This window comes from Chlamydotis macqueenii, chromosome 7, assembly GCF_036417535.1.
Source record: "Chlamydotis macqueenii isolate bChlMac1 chromosome 7, bChlMac1.mat, whole genome shotgun sequence".
Classification (NCBI taxonomy): Eukaryota; Metazoa; Chordata; class Aves; order Otidiformes; family Otididae; genus Chlamydotis; species Chlamydotis macqueenii.
This window is the reverse complement of record NC_141562.1, coordinates 12,974,884-12,994,589: the sequence shown is the minus strand read 5'-3', so window position 1 is coordinate 12,994,589 and position 19,706 is coordinate 12,974,884. Positions and strand designations below refer to the sequence as shown.

The window sequence follows — 19,706 nt, the reverse complement described above, 5'->3', positions numbered from 1 at the left end:
GCAGGTGAGAACAGCACCCACAGGAAAACACAGGCTTTATCCTGTTGGCATCACCTATGCGAAGACAAAGCACAAGTGAAATGTTGTGTATGCGATGCCCCGAGCTCCTGTGCGCCGCAGGTTCCTTACAGCTCCCTGAACCTGGCTGTTCAGGGTTGGGGTGGAAGCAGCAAGTGCCAGATGTCAAAGGAGCTTTGGGCTGGGTAGAGGGCGGCAGAGCTGCGAGGTATGGGAACACCAGCAGGAATGAGCACTGTTCTTCAGCAGGTACATCTAAAGTTAACGCGGGGTCTGGAAGGAGAAAAGTAGTTTTCTGAAGGACGACATTGCATTTAGGTTAGGAGGTCATGTTACCACAGCCAGTGCAGAGTAGCTTCATTCAGGCTTTTTTTTTTTTTTTAATTCCCCAAGGGGCAGATGGAAAAAAGCACTTATATAATGCCCTACATTAGCTAGGGTATACCTTGACTATAGGGCATCTTTTGTTACATTTTTAAGATCTGACTAGAAATTAACAGAAACCAGAAATCAAAGGATGATTTTAATAGACTTTAGAACAGAGTGTACGAGTATAAAACACTGGGTTTGTATTTCAAAAGTTGCAGGAAGATAGCCAGTCATTTTAAACAGTCTTCTACAAAACATATGCCAGTAGATTACATAAAAGACACTATATACAATATAAAAGAGCAGAAAACAATCCTCACTGTAAAAATAATTTAAAACAAAGTATTTCAATTTAAAATATCTCCTATAGCACAAACTAATACATTGTGACATGCAAGTGAAAACTAAACATATTGCATTCTTTAGTGTAGCCAAATAAGAGCTGTATTTAATTTGGACAATGAGACAACATGCCAACATTTTCTGATGAATACAGGAGGCTGTTCTTAAATATTAACTGATGTGTCTTATGTTCAAAGAACAGCTACTATACATCTTCCAAAATGTAATAAATATTAAAGCCAAGTATATGAATAATCTACATCGTAGAGTTCATTTGGGCCAATGTTGAAAAAGTGGTTTATAGAAAAATGCTGTTTCACTTACTACTGCACTGTGCAATTTTACAAAATAGTTCTAAAGGCTTGGAAACAATCTGCACTTGAAAATTTGCAACATCCAGTTTTAAGGCAGCCTAGCACTTGAATATACAATGTAATAATTTGCTTTGTTTTTAACAAGCAAGGTGGAGCTAGCAGGTGGAAAATTGTTTTCCCAACCTGAGACATGACCTCAAAACAGCGTGCTTCCAGGTTAGGCAATAAATCTGTGTGTTATCCACTCAGCAGCGTAAGCAGAGGCTCTGGATAGCTGAGTTAATTTCTCCTGGGTTTGTTGCATCAATAGGTATACAGGAAGAGCTTATTTTTTTGGCGCCTTCTCTCATGTTCATATAAACACTATTCTGAACTCCGCCCAGCCTCCACATCAGAGTCTTGGCAATTTGTCAGACGCTATTTTTAATGCAAGCTGCGCTATATTTGACTTTTGTATACAGCGTGAAAAACTTCTACCATGGGGGATCCATTTTGTTTAAAATGCCGGTATTATAACTGCTAAGGAGCCAATGTCAACATTGCTTCATGTCCACAGGAAGTCTTACACTCGGTAACCTAAGCATTTTCACAGCACTTCTTGATCAGCCTAAAAAACACAGCATTTCTCAAGTGCTCGCTCTTTTGTTTCCATTTAACTATCTACTCACATTTAAGTATGTCTCAAACATACAAAGTAACTGTTAAAGCAAAAAATTAGCTGCCACAGTAGGTCTTAGAAAATGCCAGTGTTTAATGACAGACTAGGCGAGAATGAGAGGTTTAGCAGAAGCATAAGAAGGTTTTAAATAAACCAAACTGTTACAAAGCAAGAGGTGTGAAAATACCATTCTTTGGTCTAAATTAGCTGTTCCCTTTATATTAGTTTAACATTCCAATGGCTTTTTCAAAACTGTTTAAAAATAATATAAGCTGAAATTCATTAAGCAAAAATATGTATTATATACATGGATGCCTGGTCAGACAGATGAACTTAAAAGTGAACATAGTGACAATTGTTTAGCTATTCCTAGTACCTTGAAAAAAAAAAAAAGATGAGTTAGTGTTGAGTGTGCAGTAATAGAATTTTATTGAAAAAGGTAAAAAACTAAGCATGAAAATCTGTTTTAGTTGTTTATAAACACTACATCCTTATGGTTTTGTTGCTCTAAATTCAGATGTAAACGTTCCTTCTGACATGCCAAAGCTCCTAATGCTGGTGGGAAGTTCCTGTAACCAGTCAGGGATCACTTTACAACTTGTTGCTCGGATGCTCAGTTCCTGCAGCCTCACTTGTATAAGTTGATTCATCAGCTGCTGATTCATCTTGTTCAACTCCATCTTCTCCAAATCCAGGTTCCTCTTCCCTTTCAGGAGCGTCCTCATCCTCTATGCCATTGTAAAACTCTTCGATCTCGCTCTCATCTTCTACATCTAAGCTCTGACTACGGCATGAACCACTTTCACTACTGCTCCCACAAGAGCTAGAAGATATGATATCGTCTTCAGAATCTGAGTAGACCTCAGCACCATGGAAAATATAGCGATTTGGTGGTACAAATAGATACTGAGTACCTGAAACAGAAATTTAAAAGTCAACAAAAGGCTAAAATAAATTATTCACACAAGGTCTTGCAGAGTTCTGCTTAGAAGGTACCTGCTTGCATATATGTATTTTCAACAGTGAAACTTGGGTGACAGATCACATTAGAAATGCATTTATTTCAATGTATGTGTATTTATTTTGAAGTACATGAAAAATGCTTCCCTGGAAAGCTCAGTATTCCTCCTCCCCCCTCCCTTTGACACAAAAGAGCATTTCAACTTTCACGTTTAGCAGCTTTTCTTCATCGGCATACGTATTCACAGCTAGGTTTCGGTTACTTGTAACAGAACTGGAACCCACTGCACAGAGGATTTGGCAAAGTTTACAAACAGCCTTGGCTTTGGAAAGTTGCTGTTTAATACCTGGTTCTTTACCCACACTGATTTTCTAGTGTGGTAACTCCTTACTTCAGTTAAGACACTTGCATACTGGAAGGCTTCCTTGGAAAAGCTAAAGTTTCCTTCAAAATGTGCCTGGCTCCGGCTGTAAGATTTGCTTTCCAGTTCCTATCATGACTTCATCTTTCAGTTCTACTGCCGCACCAAATTCTGACCTAGTGTGACCAGCTTCTTAACACTTGAGGATCAAGCTAATTTTTCTGAAAAGGCATTTGGAAATGTTAGAAACTGATTTATTTTTTGATACTAGATTATAAAACCTATTATAAATTACAAAAACCAAAATTTCCTATCGGCTTCTCCAAAAGAAATAACCAATACAATGATGAGCTATGCAGACACTTGTGTAAACAAGAATAACCATCAAAGCCCACCGATTCCCTCAAGGGTAACTTATTTATTGCTTTAAAGTAAGTCTAGAATAAACATCTTGGCCAAAAAATGCAAAATACAGAAATGAGTTAACACTTACCATCCAGCCTTTTGCTAATCTGTTCTTTTGCAGTTCTGTTTACCCAGCACTTCTTCAATATTTCATTTTTTTCTCCATTGTTAGATCCATTTTCCTTCATTGTTTCAGAGTTCATTAATTCACTAGTAGGATCCTCAGGATTTTCTGATGATGTCTGCGTGTCCTGAAGCTTCTCCTCTGTGCAGGTCCCTTTAGTTTCTGAAGCAGGATCACAGTTTTCTACTTTACATTCAGCTGGGTATTCAGAAGAGACCACCGAAGTATCAGGTGGAGTCATCCTTTCTGGTGAACTAGAGTCTTCTGAAATGTTTAAAGGGGTAGGCGGTAGCTCGGCTGAGTGTATTTCAAGCTCCTTGTGCGTTCGTGGAGGCTTTTCTGTTATTTCTGAAAGTTTTACCGAGTTGTAGCAAAGTTTTGTATATTCGCTACCTAGCCTTTGACATAATTCATTAATAATAACATCACAGTCTCCAAGAAGCTCCACATCAAAGTGTAGATGAGGCAAAGGTTCCCTATTAATTAAGATCTGAGGCACTTCATGGGGGATGGAACCTATATAGAGAGAAGAAAATTTTAAAGGCGGTCATTTCAGTTTCACTTTCAGCAGAGATCTATTCAGAAAGTTTGATTCTTCAGACATTCACTTGCAACAACACCAAACCAGACAGATTAGGAAGAGGACAAGTAACTCTCATTTAGCAATAGCAGTTTGAGGTGCTATGCCTACTGTAGCCTGTCTAGATTTGTTCCCCATTTTTTCCAATAAAAAGTGTTCCTCTACTCCGTCACCATTCGAAACACATAAACATAGAAATACTGGCTACAGCAATGTTTGGTCAAGTGTTTAAAGGATTATTAAAATTAGTACTATAATCTCTTAGAAGAAGTAACTCTGAAAGCAAATTGCAAGCAGGGAGAGAAATGAATTGAATCTTGGAACTAAGTAACGTTTTAGGAGAGTAGTTTTTCAGATTATTATTTCACTACCTTGAGATCTGCCTGGAGTGTAGGAAGAGCACTTAGAAGTTGTTACTTTCTCTGTCTGGCATTTTGGCTTTACATAGGCAATCAGTTTTCACCTTAGAAAACTAGGTGCTTAATCTAGTTTCTTCACAGAATCAAGCCAAAAGTTTTTCTTAGAGCTCTTAATTGAGAATTTCACTTTTGATCCAAATTTTTGGAAGAAAGTATTACCAGAAATAGTCACTTACTTGGAATCAATGCTACTGGTCTTACTTTCAGTGAAGACCCGATAACGATAAGGAGATCAACTTCATTTTTGTCGTACTTCATAGCGCGATGGAACTGCTCAGGTAAGTTCTCTCCAAAGAACACTATGTCCGGCTTCATGATGGCGAGTGGTTCATCAGGTGGACATCTGGGACATCTAGGTACCACCTGCATCAGAACAGCTTCTATTACTACCATGCAAGTCTGCACACTTGAAAATCTCAGATTTTAGCAATTCACAGCGACTTATTTTGGCAAAAGACAAGGGAGTTTCAGTGATATGTCCTCATTTCATTTTTCTGTGGATGGACAGACAAGTACATTTTGTAGTCTAGCGTGCAGCAACTGCATACAGAAATAAAACTGCAACAGGAATAAAAAGGGAGTCCTCTTAAGTAAAAATGGAGAAACCACACAGATCTACAGCACAGTTCTTATCTAACACCTGAGCCAAAGTCTAGAAGTCATGCTCAGCACCAATGAGTAATTACCTCCTCTCTGATAGGAATGTATCTTTCTCAGTTTAATCAGAGCAAAAACTTAGATTTCACTGTCAGCTTCCATTACAGGATCTGATATAAACCCCTTCCTAATCAAAGAGGATACTGTAGAGCTCCTCCTCCCTACCTGCTCCTCTCCTCCCAACGGGTATATGTGTTACAGGCATAAAGCAACACGACACTGTAGCAGGTGGCTAGCAAAAAGCACGCAGGACAAGAACATAAGAAAGAACTTTTGGTCTCCCATTTAAACTTTTCCAATTCCTCCAAAAACAGAGCAGAATTCTTGTTCACTAAAAAAGGTGGGGAAGAGTTATGTTTGTGGAGAAATAAGTTCCCTTTCCTTCTGAAAGCAGAGGATTTTCTGATGTTTCAACTTTTGCCTGTCTTAAGACTTCTTCAGAGAGAAGAAAAACAAGATGAGCAATGTGAGTACATACAGACAATACCTCAAGTACCACTGAGCAATGTTGCTTTCAAATAGTTCAAGTCTTCTCAGCTGTAGTGTTACAATGCGATACCCCAGAATAAATCTAAGGAGCTAAAGGTAGCTGCAATCTTTTAGCAGTTGTCACAAGCAAGTTAGTGCTATGTGAAGGTGTAAAGAGATGTATATTGCCTATTCTAATAGGAAAATATATGAAAACTGACATTTAAATGCGTAACAGCTCCCTCTTGTACACAGAATGTATGCAGAAAAAAAATACAGAACTTAGAGAGTTTAAATCAAAGAACTAGTGTAGGGATGTCTGCAGTAGGGCAAAAGACAATGCTTTCCACATGAGAAAACAAAATAAAAGGCCTTCCTCCAGTGTCAAAGGACGCTTCCCAAAAAATTGAAGTCTTCCAACAAGGAATCCAATCCTTCTTTGAAGAAAACCTTGTGGAAGGGATGTGTAAGAGGCAGTAAGGCACAAGAACCAGAAACTGGTATGGAGGAAACCTTCACCACATACCCAAGCTAAAGAGCGTCTAGTGACCCCACACTGAAGGGAAACCAACTAAAGAATTCCCCAAAAAGGAGCAGATGGGTAGAACGCGTCTTGAACGTTTTCCTCGGATCTTTACAGATTAGAAAGAGAGCTCATAACACACAAACAGCTTAAACTTTTCTGAAGCTTTTTACCCTGCTGCCTCTTCTGTTGATGTTAGTGATGCCCTTGCACTTTCAGCTGGAAGCTTAAGGAGGGAAAATAATTTGCTCTGTATTAGGAGGAAGATGAAATGACCTCTCACTTTTGATTTAGAGAGACCAAGTAATATTAACTCCGTTTCCATCACTTCTCACAGAAGTCCAATTACTTGTGACTTAATGGATCTCTGTAGAGCAACTGATGTCCCTATCCAAATCATCTGAGTCACGGTACCGGGCCCATAAATGCATTTCAACACTACGCTACTCACCAGCTTCTCTGCTAATCCTCAGAAAGGTCGCCAGTAAGGGGGAAGATCTATTCCAAGAGCTGAAATTGATACCAAGAAGTTAAAGCTAGATAATTGGCCACTCACTTGCCTCGGGTCCTCTTTCCCTCCAGAAGTAGCGCTCCCCCAAAACCCCACCACCTCTGCTGGTGTTTTTTTCTAAGGAGAGAGAAATGGAATTTCTCATTGCCTACTGATGTTATCCGTCTATGAAAACCAAGATTAGTAAAGATTACATTGGTTTAAAAATATCCAAGAACTGGTACGTTTTCCATTTCTTGGGCCTTTTCTTCCTAAATCTGAGACCCTTTCACTATTTCTTGAAGCTGCCTAAAATAGTCAAAAGCAAAGTAAAAGTGATATTTCTGGAAGTGACTGAAAATTGTTTTACTCAAGAGTTCTAGCTGTGTGATTTATAACTGCTGCTGCTTCTCATCCAGAAGGGTGGTTGTGTACAGCAACCAAGAGAAAGAAACATGCTACAGGGAACTAGCATGTTATCGTGGAAGTGGCAAAAGAATGAAGAGCAGCAACAAGAAATTGGTAGCTCTCTAAACAGATGATCTCAAACAATTCTCAGTCTACAATACGCTGAAAGGAAATCCTGGCAGAAAGATGCGGAAACACTTCTGACCATCAGAGGATGGACCAGAGCAAAGGAAAGGTCGTATTTTTAAGGAAAACTAAGGACCTGGGGCCATGCATAACTGAACTTGCAAGTACTGGAGGACAGCAGAGACTAGAAACTGGACTGTCTATTGGGACCCAGTAGCCAAAACCATTTTTGTGAAGGGGGATTTAGAAAACAAAGCTGTTGAAATGGGCAATGGTTTGTTTCACAAGTACAGAAAACATTTCTCTTGGTATCAAAGCAACCAAATTCTATATTCTAGAGAGGCAACAGACAAAGAAACTGCACAGCACTGGTTTGGGAAATGCAGGCTACGGAATAAAGAGAACGATGGCAAATAGAACAATTTTTTTTTTCAGGCATAAAGGAGGAAGGATATGTTTTCTTTCAATAGCGCTGTATCTTGGGTGAAATTGTATTTGGCAATAACCATATTTATTTTGCATTATGAAAATAATTCAGTACTACAGCTAGGGCCTGCCCTGGAAAGTTATACCTGGCAACAAGATTAGGGATGAGAGTTTGAGTGTAAAAAGTCTCATCTCGGGAGTGAGACCTGTCTTTGTTCTCCTAATGCAGAAGTGTTGCTACAGGCTGCTTCTCCCCACTTCCCCACACTTCCGTTACTGACCAGCACCGGGACAGGCTATCAGGGCAGAAATTTGGCTCAGCACATAAACGTACGTTAATTGAAGTGTTGTTCGGAAAAGGAGTCCTGACCACTAAAAATCAAAACAGAAAACTACAGAATGCTTAGGAATGGGTATTTAGAAGGAAGAAAAACCCTAAACTCCAACCAGCTGGCTTTGAAGGTAAAGGAGCAGCAAACATCTGTAAGAGAAAAACTTCTCAAAAATAATATTCTTAACAGCAAAGTAAACCAGATTTCACATTCAATATTTTAGTCTTACAAAGCTTCAGGCTTATGAAGTTCATATTTCTTAAAGCTTTAACTCAAACATCTCTTCTGAAAGGCTTTCATCCAAGTTTCATTTCAGATAGTAATGCTTGAAAGGTTTACATCCCTTCCATGTTTCTCATCTAAAGTTGCAACTGTGGACTCTTAAGCATTTATCAAAAATGCATGTGCCTACAGAAAAAGAGTCCCCTTCCATTTGTATAAACAGGACCCCTTGATCAGAGAATCATCATCTCTGTTCCTTCAAAAGAAGGAGAAGAAAAGCAAAGAGGGTCTCGCCAAGCCAAGGGTTCATCTGCTCTGACAGAGCAGAACTGACTCCTGCCTTGGCCCTGGGGCACTTCACACCCAGATGTGGGGAGTCTGGAATGCAGACTGGTTGAGAAGTTCTAGGAAGCACACGTCAGACATCTCATGTGATCCTCTTCCTTGCTCTGTAGTTAGCAATTTTTCCATGCATCATCTGCTGTTGAAACATATTTTTAATGTAGGTAAATGCTCAAAGAGCAACCAAAGTTATAAATAGCCAAGAATGCTTTCTCAGTGTGACTGTGAGTTCAGATTAACTTAAAACAGGTAAAAATCCAACTTTCTACTTACCATTTTAACCTTTACTTTTCTCAGAGGTGTCACTAAAAATAGACTCTTATGGTTTTGTTCTGCTTTTTCCCATTACCTAATTTTTGCAGTATAGCATTTGAGTATACTTTTAAATACTAGAGGAAATGCTCTAGGCACTTTTGTGAAATACGAGCAAAGATATGTAGCCTTTTAAAAGCAGATCTTTTGAGCAATCCAAGGGTGGTGGTTTGGGGTTTTTTTGAAAGCTACTTATTAGAAAGCTGCAGTGAGTTAATGTAAATTTTTACCTGATTGAAAATATCTCCTCGAACAACTTCACAATCAACTTTGTATTTACAGATCAGGCAGGAAGCTGTTGCAAAGGAACCTGAGGGGAAAAACTCGTAGAAGTAAGGATTTTCAGTCATTCAGATTTGGTCTTTTTGCCCAAGCTGCTTTGACAGAAAGGCTGTTATGTTGCAGTGCTATAAAAATCAAGTAATTCAGAAGTAATTTAAATTTAAGATACGATACTTGTAGTACTAACGGTACTTCTTCTAGATGTTAGTCAGCAGAAATCTTGTTTTAGGAGTAGGATATACCACATGCATGTCAACACAAATTATGTTGCGTCCCCTCGTTCCCATAACCTGTGCAAGCATACACAAGGAGGGGAGAAGAGAACCCTCCCTTTTCCTCTTTACACAATTAACAGTAGTGCCAACAGCTCTGCAAACAGCAGCGGCAGGACATGAACCCACAATATCTTGACAAACTGTAGTTATCAAAGGGCAAAATAACCAAGAAAATGCAGTAGTAAAGACTTCGTTCGCTATAGGCAACTGAAGAGCAGTACTGGTCCTTCCAGCAGAAGTGAGAAGTTACAGCTGTATTATTGAAATGGAAATACTGCTCTGAACTTGGTATCCAGCCGAGCCACTGCGTGTGTCGTTTGGTATTGTTGACGCTGCACTGGAATGTGCCAGTCATACACTAAAAGCCTGGAGCTCCCTAATCTCTCATGGTGATATGAGGGAGTAAGAAAGCCCCGTGACTGAATAATATACAGGAGGGTACAAAAGTCTCTCTTCAAAAGGAAACTTTTAGAAAAGTGACCATTAAGGTGCTGAAAGCTTTGCAGAAGCTAGTCACGTGTAGCCAGCAGGTCACTGCCTCTGATCACGCAGCTACAGCAATGTCTGGAATTACAGCATATTCCTTGCCATGCTGGTTTTGAATGCAAAAGCCATTTTAAATTCAGAAAATGCATCCAAGATAGAGTAGTTTTTGTAGTAGCAACTTTACTCCAGATCTGCAGTGTGAAATGGGTTCAAAGGCTCATATATATGAGCTCCCCAAATCATTACAAGGCTCCTTGCCATTTGGCTGTTGTAGTTTAGCCCCGACTGGGACCAGACACTCATGATTTCACTTGCCATTGCCGCAGCTAGACAAAAAAGACAGAATGAATCTAGCAGTGCGAACCCTTACATAACAGTTTCAGTTTCTCTTTAGCCGCTACCATTGTCAACTAGCATTTGTTAAAGAGCAGTGTCACTGTATGTCACATAAAGCTTGATAAGCTCAAAACAACCTTTGCTAATTTCCAAAGGCCTCAAAATCTCAAAGTCCTTAACATGTTTTTAAAGAATATTTTTAATTTAAAATCAACTTGCACAGGACATAACAGTAAAGCTGGTGTGAAATCTAATTACTGTAGCGTGCAAGTGAGAAAATGGGAAGCTTGAGTGTGGCAGTGATGTGCAAAAACACAACCCTGTCAGAAGCTCATGGTTTGGTCAGCAGAGCACTGTGTTTTCTCTGTCTGACAAAAGAAAATTGACGAATCTGCCACTGAGCTAAGCTTTGTAGATAAGGAAACCAAGTGAGTCTGGTCTCTGGAAAAAGTGGAATTAGACAGACAGCTCTTGCAAACATGCCAACACTGCTTTTAAACAATTTATTTGACAGAAGTCTACTGAATGATCCAAGCACACATTTTAAGAACTAATTTTCTGTGTCCCTTCCTTAAAAATTAATCCTTGGACTTTTAGCTTGACATTTGCAAGTCCTTGGAAATTGAAAGCATATCAAGCAAGTAATTAAGAGATTCCAATTAATTTGGTGTTGTAATTACAGAATGTGTATGACATGGAAGGTGTGACAAGATGACCTTTAGTTCAACTGAACTGAACTGGTGATTAATCCACAGTATTTCAGACTTGAGGTGAAGTCACTGAAGTGTCAGGGTGTTTTAAGATTGCAATGGAGTATCACCTAAATGAAGACTCGGGTAACAGCCACACTCCATTGCACTGACAGGCAGTGAGAGGCAGCTACGAAAAGACTGATTTCCACACTCTGTTCTCATATGTGAATAGAAAGAAGCACCAAATAAATTTTTAAAGTTCAGGTCTAAGCTTGTGCGAACAAGGTCTGCATCTTCACTGAAACACAAAGACCACTGTTTATCAAGCATAATTTCTGAAAGAAGTATTTCCACTTGAAACACTTCTGATTAAAAAAAAAAAATCAACATTTTAAAAGCAGAGTATTTGTTTTGTTGCGAAGAGATACCAAGTTTTTTTTTCACGACTTCCAATAGCGATTACCTTGTCACATGCACCAGCAAAAATAATTTCTACATGTAAAATAAGAGAAGTGAAACTAAAGCCACTAACCATGGCACTGTATTATCCTTTGGATTCCTGCAACCTGTTCCAACGTGTCTATGTTCTGAGTATAGTTGCGAAGCAGTTTTCCTTCTTTATCCATCAAAGCTATGAACTTGTGACAGAGAGATGGCTGGAATTGTCCTGGATAGATTTCCTAGGGAATTCAGAAGTACATTAGAAAGTGTAAATGTAAATACAGTGTCTTTATTCCAACTGCAGCAGTTCACACAGAGCTAAATACTATCAATAATGGTTATGTCAGCAGTTGACGTTCTCGCTCCCTGCGTACTTTGCCATTTCTCTCAGCTCCAACTCTTCTTTCAACAGCTGAGCTTCTCATTGTGTCAGGATGAATTGCTCCACGCAAGCTGATGTTTTTTTTTTTCACATGGCATAAGAGCAAGGTTTAGATCTTTCCTGGTTTTGAGAATTATGAAATAGGAAAGCTTTTTTCCCTTTGTAAGTGTCAAGTAACCTCAGTATTTGTTATTAGAAACACATATAGTTTAACTGCAGTCTGACAAAAAAATCCGTGAGGAATTTGGATTCTGGTCTTTTGATTTGGGATAAGCAGTTTCACTCCTCAGCATTATCAGCAGCCGTTCCTAGAAGATGGAAGCCCAGGAAGCAGAATGGCATTGGAGATAAAGGGAAAGACAGGTGGTGCTCAGACCAGCTTTGCCAATTTAGCCAGTTACAGTTGTCACCAAGTTAAAACCGTATGGCTTAGCCTGTACTAATTCTTATAATATTTTTTTTTTTTGTCCTGAGAAAATCCCGGACTAAATGCAATTTTTTTTTTTGTTTCTACATACATCTACAGCTTCTACAATTCCTTCTTGTCTCGGAGATGTACTCCCTGCTTTTAAAACTGTTTAATATCACTAACATCTTTCCAAAACCTGCTGTGTTCTCCCTTTTAGGTGAACACAATCCCTGCAAAGAGGCTTTAATTCTCTAAGATGTACAGATCCTTGTGTCAGCTATATCAAAACCTGAAACAAGAACAAACTTATTAGTGCGTGAAACTGCTTTAGTCCTTACTGTAAATACAGTGACAAAATGTGAGTGTATGGTATGATGCTGGAGAGCACGCCGCACCGTATCAAACTCAAATGTAGCTTTCCACATTACTCATGTGCTGGGCAACTTCTCCTATTCTTTCATTTTTCAGAGAAAGTAAGAGCAGCTAAGATTGTTAATGTCTGATCTAATAACTACAAGTTTTTATTTATCCTCCCTGCAATTAGAGACACCACCTAGAATGGCTGTGTATATAATGAACTTGTAACAGAAACACTGACAATAAGCTTAAAATAGAGAACGTTCCCAAATATTTCTAATAAGGGTAATATGTGGTTGCATACAATGACTGAGGATATACAATTGATACATTGCAAAGACCTGCCCCAGGAGACAGTTATGCCACTGAATGAGGAGTCTCATTACAGTAAATTCAATCTATTAACATATTTTTCTATCTTGTTTATTAAAAAAAAAAACAAAACAACAAAGGTACCGTTTTGTTAACAGAATACTTTTACATCTGATTTATGCATTTTAATCTTACTGACCAAGATAAGAGCTGTTGGAAAACCATACCTTTGCAAACTTAAAAAATGGCCTGGGATCCTTTCTGAAGTATTCTATATCAAACATTGCTTGAGGATCTGGAAGGTCTGGGAAGTCTACAGCAAGGCGTGCATAGATGCCATCTCTTGATCTGAAGTCAGGTATTCCACAAGACACGGACACCTGGAATACATTTTTGCAATCTGAAATAAGCAAAACTACATATTTGGCTACAAAGAGTTGCTATGATACAGACTATCTGGGAAACCACATTTCTGTATGCTCACAGTGCTGAGACATTAAGAACAAAACCAGTCTGGGTTCTCTGTATTTTTTTTTCCCTGTTTTTGGACCAGTATAACAATTCCCAAATCACAAGCAGCACAGAAACAAAGTTTGACAAGCAGACAATGAAACTCTTTAGTACAATCTGTACAGGCAGTAATAGGACACCAGAACTTACTTTTAGTACTGCACGTTTTGTAAGAAGTGAACAAAAATTTGAAATACCATTGCATTAGATTCGATTAGTAAGTGTTCATTGATCTGCTAACTTTGGCTTGGGCAAGGTGGTTGATTTTTATTTATTTTTTTACATGCTAATATAGTAACAGAATAGATTCTTACTTTTGATGAATAAATCCCTTTTGATAAGCAAACATTGTTTATCAAAGCATTGTAGTAGTCAGTAAAGAATGAAATTTATTGTCTCAGGCTGCCCCAGAATACGATGGGAAGAACAGAAGAAACAGGTGTATGACAGCAATTATAGAAAGACTGGGCAGCAGAAGCAGTAGCGGTGCTTTTCTAACACGCTGATTTGAACTACTTGTCTTTTCTGAATAGTGTCACTCTCTCTGTGTATCAACAACAGAAGCAAAAGATTGACTTTTGTATCATGATCTGGTACCTAGGTACAGAGCTGCAAATGTCCAATAGTTTAAAAACGTTCTTTAGTAAAACAGCCAGTAATCTTATTACCATCACAGAGCGGCACATGTTAAAAGTAAAATTCAGTCTACTGAAATCCAATTAAACTCTCCTTGTAATCCTCCCTTTCTGACCCTTTTATTTTCCTTTTGAGTCCTATTCTTCTAGTCCCTCTGGCTCCATCAGGTCTTTTAAGAGATTCATCGACATTTTGTTTAAAAAATCATTACCTTTATTTCAAATGAAAAAATGACTAGGATAGAAAGTGTTCTGCAACAAGCAGATGTGATCTTGCCCAAAACTATTCTGCATGGAAGCAACTGTGTAATGAGTTTAAATGTTTAAGAATATGTTCTTGTAAGAAGAGAGATCTTGTAATTTCCAACTTAAGCTCCAGTCTTGCAGTGCGCATCGTTCTAGCGGACAGCTGTGCCTCTTCCCATCTCGCACAACTATTTGACTAGGAACGTTACGAGGGTCACATCGCCTGCGTGCTGTAACGCACTGGGTAAGTATTTACCCAACTGTCTATGTACTCTCTGACTGGCATTGCAGCAATACGTACCCCAGCTCCAGTCAAGACCATTATTTTTTTGCATTCTTGTAAGAGTTTCACAGCATCATCAATAGTATTGATATCTTTTCGTTTTTTTCTTTTTGGTGGTTCTGAAAGAATGTTTATAACGATTTGCCACAGTGTCATATCATCCAGTTCAGGTGGAGGGATTGTTTCTGGTAGCAGGTCTTTCAGAATTGTCCGCGGGTCTGTACCTAACATGAGATGCTGCTGAACAAAAGTGTAGGGACCTATTAAAAAAAAAAAAAATTAAAATTACTCAGGTATTTCAGATGATTATGATCATTGTCCCATTTATTAAAGCTTGCTACTACATTTTTATTAATCCAATTTAATGCGTCGTTCATCAAAAGCCCTGTATGTTTTGGTCTAAATTCTGAAGTGACAGTATAGCTGGGGTTTTTGCTTATTTATTATTATTTTATGTTAACCCACAAGGATTTCATGGAAAGTTAAGTCAAGGTAGAAATCCCAGTTCACAGCAAACTTGACAGCTCTTAGACGTGCACTTACTTAGCAACAAGGTTTTCACAATGTATCTCCATTTTATAGCTTCCTTTGTATTTTTCCAATGTTACTTTGTAAAGTATTTACAGTAATACCTTGAAGAGACAACAAACACACATGTACTTTCTAGTCATGTTATAAAACATCACGCTGAAGGGACAAACAGGGCCCACCGAGCCATGGATTTCTGTTGTTCTTTTAGTTGTCCAAGACTAATGATTTCAGACATGACCTCCTAAAGCCATCAGTCTTTCCAGGAACACTTGAGATTAGAGTGGTAAAAGAAAAATAGGTAAAACTTAAGAAGCCAAACTGACTAAGAGGACCCAAAGAGCTATCACTCAGGCTAGTTACAAAACTTGTAAAGAAAACAATCGTTACACACAGTCACCTAAAGGTACCAACAGTGATCCTGTAATGAGGGATCAGCCAAGACAACAGACAGGCAGATTTTACATGGAATACTGTGTTGTCATGATGTGTTTTCTTGCTGCTGTCCTCATCAGTACTGGCAAAATGAACACTGGCATTACACGCCTGTGTAAGATGAAAGGCCTCAAGCTCTCTACTGAGCTCCTTAACTGCCGTGCTTAACTTAGCTATTGCTAGTATGGAATACATATGCAGGCTGGTAATTCCCACACCGATGTAACGCTTAGCACAGCGAGCCCTACAGACTGGCTAAAATCATACAAGATTCGTCTTCTTCCTTGAAGTAGTAATACTACTAAGTAAACAGGCTGCTAGAAATATGCCATCCATCTGTTCAATTTAGTGAGTCTCTGTGTGTGCTTTTTAATGTGGATCACGGCAGGATAGCTATACAAAGACATTGACAATTTTAATCAAAATACAGCAAGTTTAAAGAGGTTCATTTTTAAACTCCTTAAGATACAGAATACAGTCAACAGCTCTAAACTGCTCAAAAGCAGTAACTCCCATTTTCTTGGTAACAGAATAAATCATTTGAAGACCGGGAAGAATAAAGTTAACTGTTCAAAGGCAAACAGCATCTAAGAACATTATATGGGCTTCTACCTATGCGTGGTCTTGGGGTCCAGTCGCTAGAACTTGCATGTGACGCTCTGTCATCTTCATCGCTGTCACAGGAGTGAAAACCATTGGCTATGATTTCATCACTAAAAAGGAAGTTATCTGCAAGACAGCACAACAATGATGGGTTACACTTGAGCCAGACGGCACAGAAATGTATTTAAATATATCATAAAACCTATAATTGTATGCTTCTAAAGTTAATTGCAATGAATTACAAATAGGCAGTTTCACCACTTAAGACACAGAAAATTTCTACCTTTTTTGAGTTTATAGATACGCTTTCAAACCTTTAGTAGTCACTGTCGTAACACTGGGTTTTAGTGGGCTGGCTGTTGACCTTGGTTCTATAGAACATCAAGCATTAAGGATTTCGTATCTTAAAAAAAAATTCCAAGTGCTTTGTAAGTATAGTTAAAAATTAATTTATCTTACAATTCTCACTTCATTCAGCTCACTGAGAAACTGGATAAAATGAAAATGTGTCCCTATTTATAGATCAATCTTTGCCTAGGTTTTAACAGCACAGCATTTTAAAAGACAAACACAAATACACACTTGGATACAACTAAGTTACAGAATTTTGTTCGGCTCTTATCTTGCAGCTGAGCTGCAACAGGTGATCACATACACAATTCTGTGATATTTAAGGGATGACAGAAACCATACTACTTGGGACCACCTTCACTACGTTTATCTCACTCATTTTCCCCTGCAGCAGGTAGTTACTTCAGCTCAGCTCATGGCCTTAAGCCAGAGTAACTCAATCTAACTGCACTGTGCATCTAGATGATGGAGTCCAAAGAAGAATGAAATACTTTGCCTTACAGCCTGCATGGCTGAGCTAACATTCAGGGGGAAATCTAAATTTTAACCTAAGCAGCTTATTAGAATATAGACTACTAAACTTTTCTTATTGGCTTTTTTATTAGAAATAGCCACAGAAACTGTAGCTTAATGTGTTGAAAGTCTAAGACTATGAACAAAGGAGAACAAGTTTCAGTCGTGCTCTCTAAAGCAAAGAATGGCTATAACAGTTTTCAATCTGTACTTGAAGAAGCCCCTACAATGTTTTAGCTAGGTTACTTCAGTTTGCTCTTAAATAAAGAACACCACAGAACACCATCAGTTTTTATTCAGAGATTGTGTTGTCCTGTTCTGTCCCTTGTTCGCATAAATACTTTATTCTGATTAGAATGGAAAGGGGCAGAGGACAGAAACTTGCTTTCTGTACTTGCTGTCTTGTTCTTCTGAGACCACAGGTGCTCTTTTGGCATTACTATTTCATATTATTAACCTACACATTCACAGCATCTCACTTCCACCTCACTATGCACAAACTCTGAACATATTATGCAAAAAGCATTCTGAAGAAGAAAAAGGTTGATTAGTACACATCGGTAAGTGTGAAGTGCAAGTTTTAGAAAAACAGCCTTTATGTCTACTGCGTAAAGAATCAAAGTTGTTAAAGACTCCTCGTATACAGGTCACATTGCCTTGTCTGTATCACAAACACTGTGATAGATACAAACAGGCTAAAGGAACGGTCTGAAGGGCCACGCTCCCTGCGTATTCATTGGATTTCTCAAAGGGATAAAGGGAACGCTTGCCAGAACTAAGCAATCCACAACAAAATATGTCTGAGGATCCGAGTAACTCGAGCGAAAAGGCTTCATATACGGCACTGGTAAGAGATCATTAGCTTTACTCTTGTGCTGTTCTGATGAAGTTTTTAAATACCAAGGCTGTTCCAAGCATATCATACAGCTCTGTTTCCTTCTGCACAGGCAGAAATTTCTGTAGAGTTTTACTGTGGAGTTACAGGTAAAATATCTTTACTTGCAGCCCAGGATAAGATGTCAATAGTGTCCTGGCAGAATGCGGTCATCTTACACCTTTTAAGAAGTTTTTCCAAAGCACTACCTTAAAAAATGAGGGGGGAAAAAAAACCCAAACAAAAATCCCAAGCCCTCAAAACTCATCTGTTTCAATAGTGCAACGCAAAGTACTTTTCATACTGATACTGCCCAAACAGTACGCCTCAAATGTGATCTGCAAGGAAACTTTTTAGATTATATTTAGTTTTGTGCTGCAGTCACAGGAATCTCAGCCCAGTCTGCAACTGGAAGTTATTTACAGAACTGTTCCAGACTGCTGCTCCTGTGCACTCTGTGCGAGTTTCTGAGAAATAAAATAATTTTCACAGCAGAAATTGTGAAAAGGAAACAGGGCGTATGATTTTTAATAACTTATTGCCAGCCACACAGCAAAACGAATGTTTTCAGAAGTGACAGCCGAGTCGATCTCCTCCTAAGAAGCCCGGCACAAGAACCAACAGGCTCCGACGCGGTCTGACCCGGACCAGAATTGATGGGGTTTAGAAGAACGGGCGCAGCAGCCCGCGCCAGCCCGCGCTCCGGGTGCGGAAGGTTACGCAGATGGACGGCGCGCGGGCGGATCACCCCCGCCCCGAGCACCCGCCAGCTCCGCCGCGCCCGCCCCCCCCCCCCCCCCCCCCCCCCCGCCCCCCGTGTCAGCCCTGCGCGGAGCCGGCCCCGAGCGCAAGGAGCAGCGAGCCCGCTGGGGCCTCTCGGGCCGGGCCGCCCGCTCCCGGCTGCGCGGGGGGCGGGGGCTCGCGGCCCGTCCCGGCGGGCCGAGCGGAGGAGGGGAGGGATGGGGTCCTCACCGGGATGCGGGGCCGGCGCCTCGGCCGCCCCGTTTGAACACTGCGCCCGCCTGCAGCCAATGGCCGCCTCCGCCGCGTCTTCGCCGGGCGCCGCCTCCGCCCCCTCCCCCCGGCCCCGCTGCCGCGGCTGCGGAGGCGGCTCCGCCCGGGGCAGGCCCCGCAGCCCGGCCCTATTGTCCGCGCCGCTCCAGGCCGCCGCCGCTTCTTCGGCCTCCTCCTCCGCCCGGCCGCCGCCATCGGCGGTGGCGGCCGCCGCCTCGCCCGGCAGCTCCGCCGTCACAACGGCGGCGGGCGGCGGCCCCGCTCCCCGGTCGGGGCGTTGGGCAGGCGCCGCGCCCCGCCCGCAGCCGCCGTCCTCCGAGTCCAGGCGCTGGCGCTTCGGAGCGGGCTCGGCGCTCTCGGCCGCGCCGCCGGGGCCGCCGTGGCGCGGATGGAGGAGCGGAGTTTCCCCGTCCGCCATCTTGGAGTGGCAACCGCCGCCGCCCCCCTCTCTCCCTCCCTCCCGCCCGGCGCAGCGCACAGCAGCGCCTCCGCCGCGGCCCCCTCCCCCACCCCCAGGGAGCGCTTTAAACCCGGCACGTGACCGCGCCACCGCCCACGCGGGCGCCCGCCCCGCGGAGGCCGCAACAACAACAAACCGGGTCACGTGATGGGGGGAGGCCGCGGAGGGGGGCGCGCGGGCGGTGCCGCCGCCCTCACGTGACGCCCGTGCCGGCTCAACCCTCGCGCGGCCGAGCTCCCTCCCACCTCTACGCGCGCGCCCCTCCCGCCATGGCGGCTCCCTGGTCACGTGGCCGCGTGTCCCCGCGCCAGCCTCGGCCGGGAGGGGGCGGGGCGCGGCCGCCGCTGAGGGGAGCGGTCGGGGCCGGGGCCGGGGCCGGGGCCGGGCCCTGCCCGGGCGCTTCCGCTCCCCTGCCGGCTGCCCCC

The 19,706-nt window shown here is 41.4% G+C and overlaps 1 protein-coding gene across 2 annotated transcripts; it reads right to left on the bottom strand.

The window, feature by feature from the left end:
- Positions 1-528: 528 nt before the first annotated feature.
- Positions 529-19,251, bottom strand: SIRT1 (sirtuin 1). 2 transcript variants are annotated; one of them, XM_086751658.1, is made up of 9 exons: positions 18,780-19,251; positions 16,079-16,195; positions 14,522-14,763; positions 13,057-13,209; positions 11,461-11,608; positions 9,088-9,167; positions 4,728-4,914; positions 3,517-4,068; positions 529-2,615 (listed from the first exon to the last, which is right to left on the bottom strand). In XM_086751658.1, the coding sequence occupies exons 1-9, from the start codon at positions 19,237-19,239 to the stop codon at positions 2,293-2,295; spliced, it is 2,262 nt and encodes a 753-aa protein (XP_086607784.1). In that variant the 5' UTR covers positions 19,240-19,251; the 3' UTR covers positions 529-2,292. The 2 variants fall into 2 exon arrangements, with proteins under 2 accessions (XP_086607784.1, XP_086607785.1); XM_086751659.1 differs by lacking the exons at positions 16,079-16,195; positions 18,780-19,251 and adding an exon at positions 15,047-15,128.
- Positions 19,252-19,706: the final 455 nt, after the last annotated feature.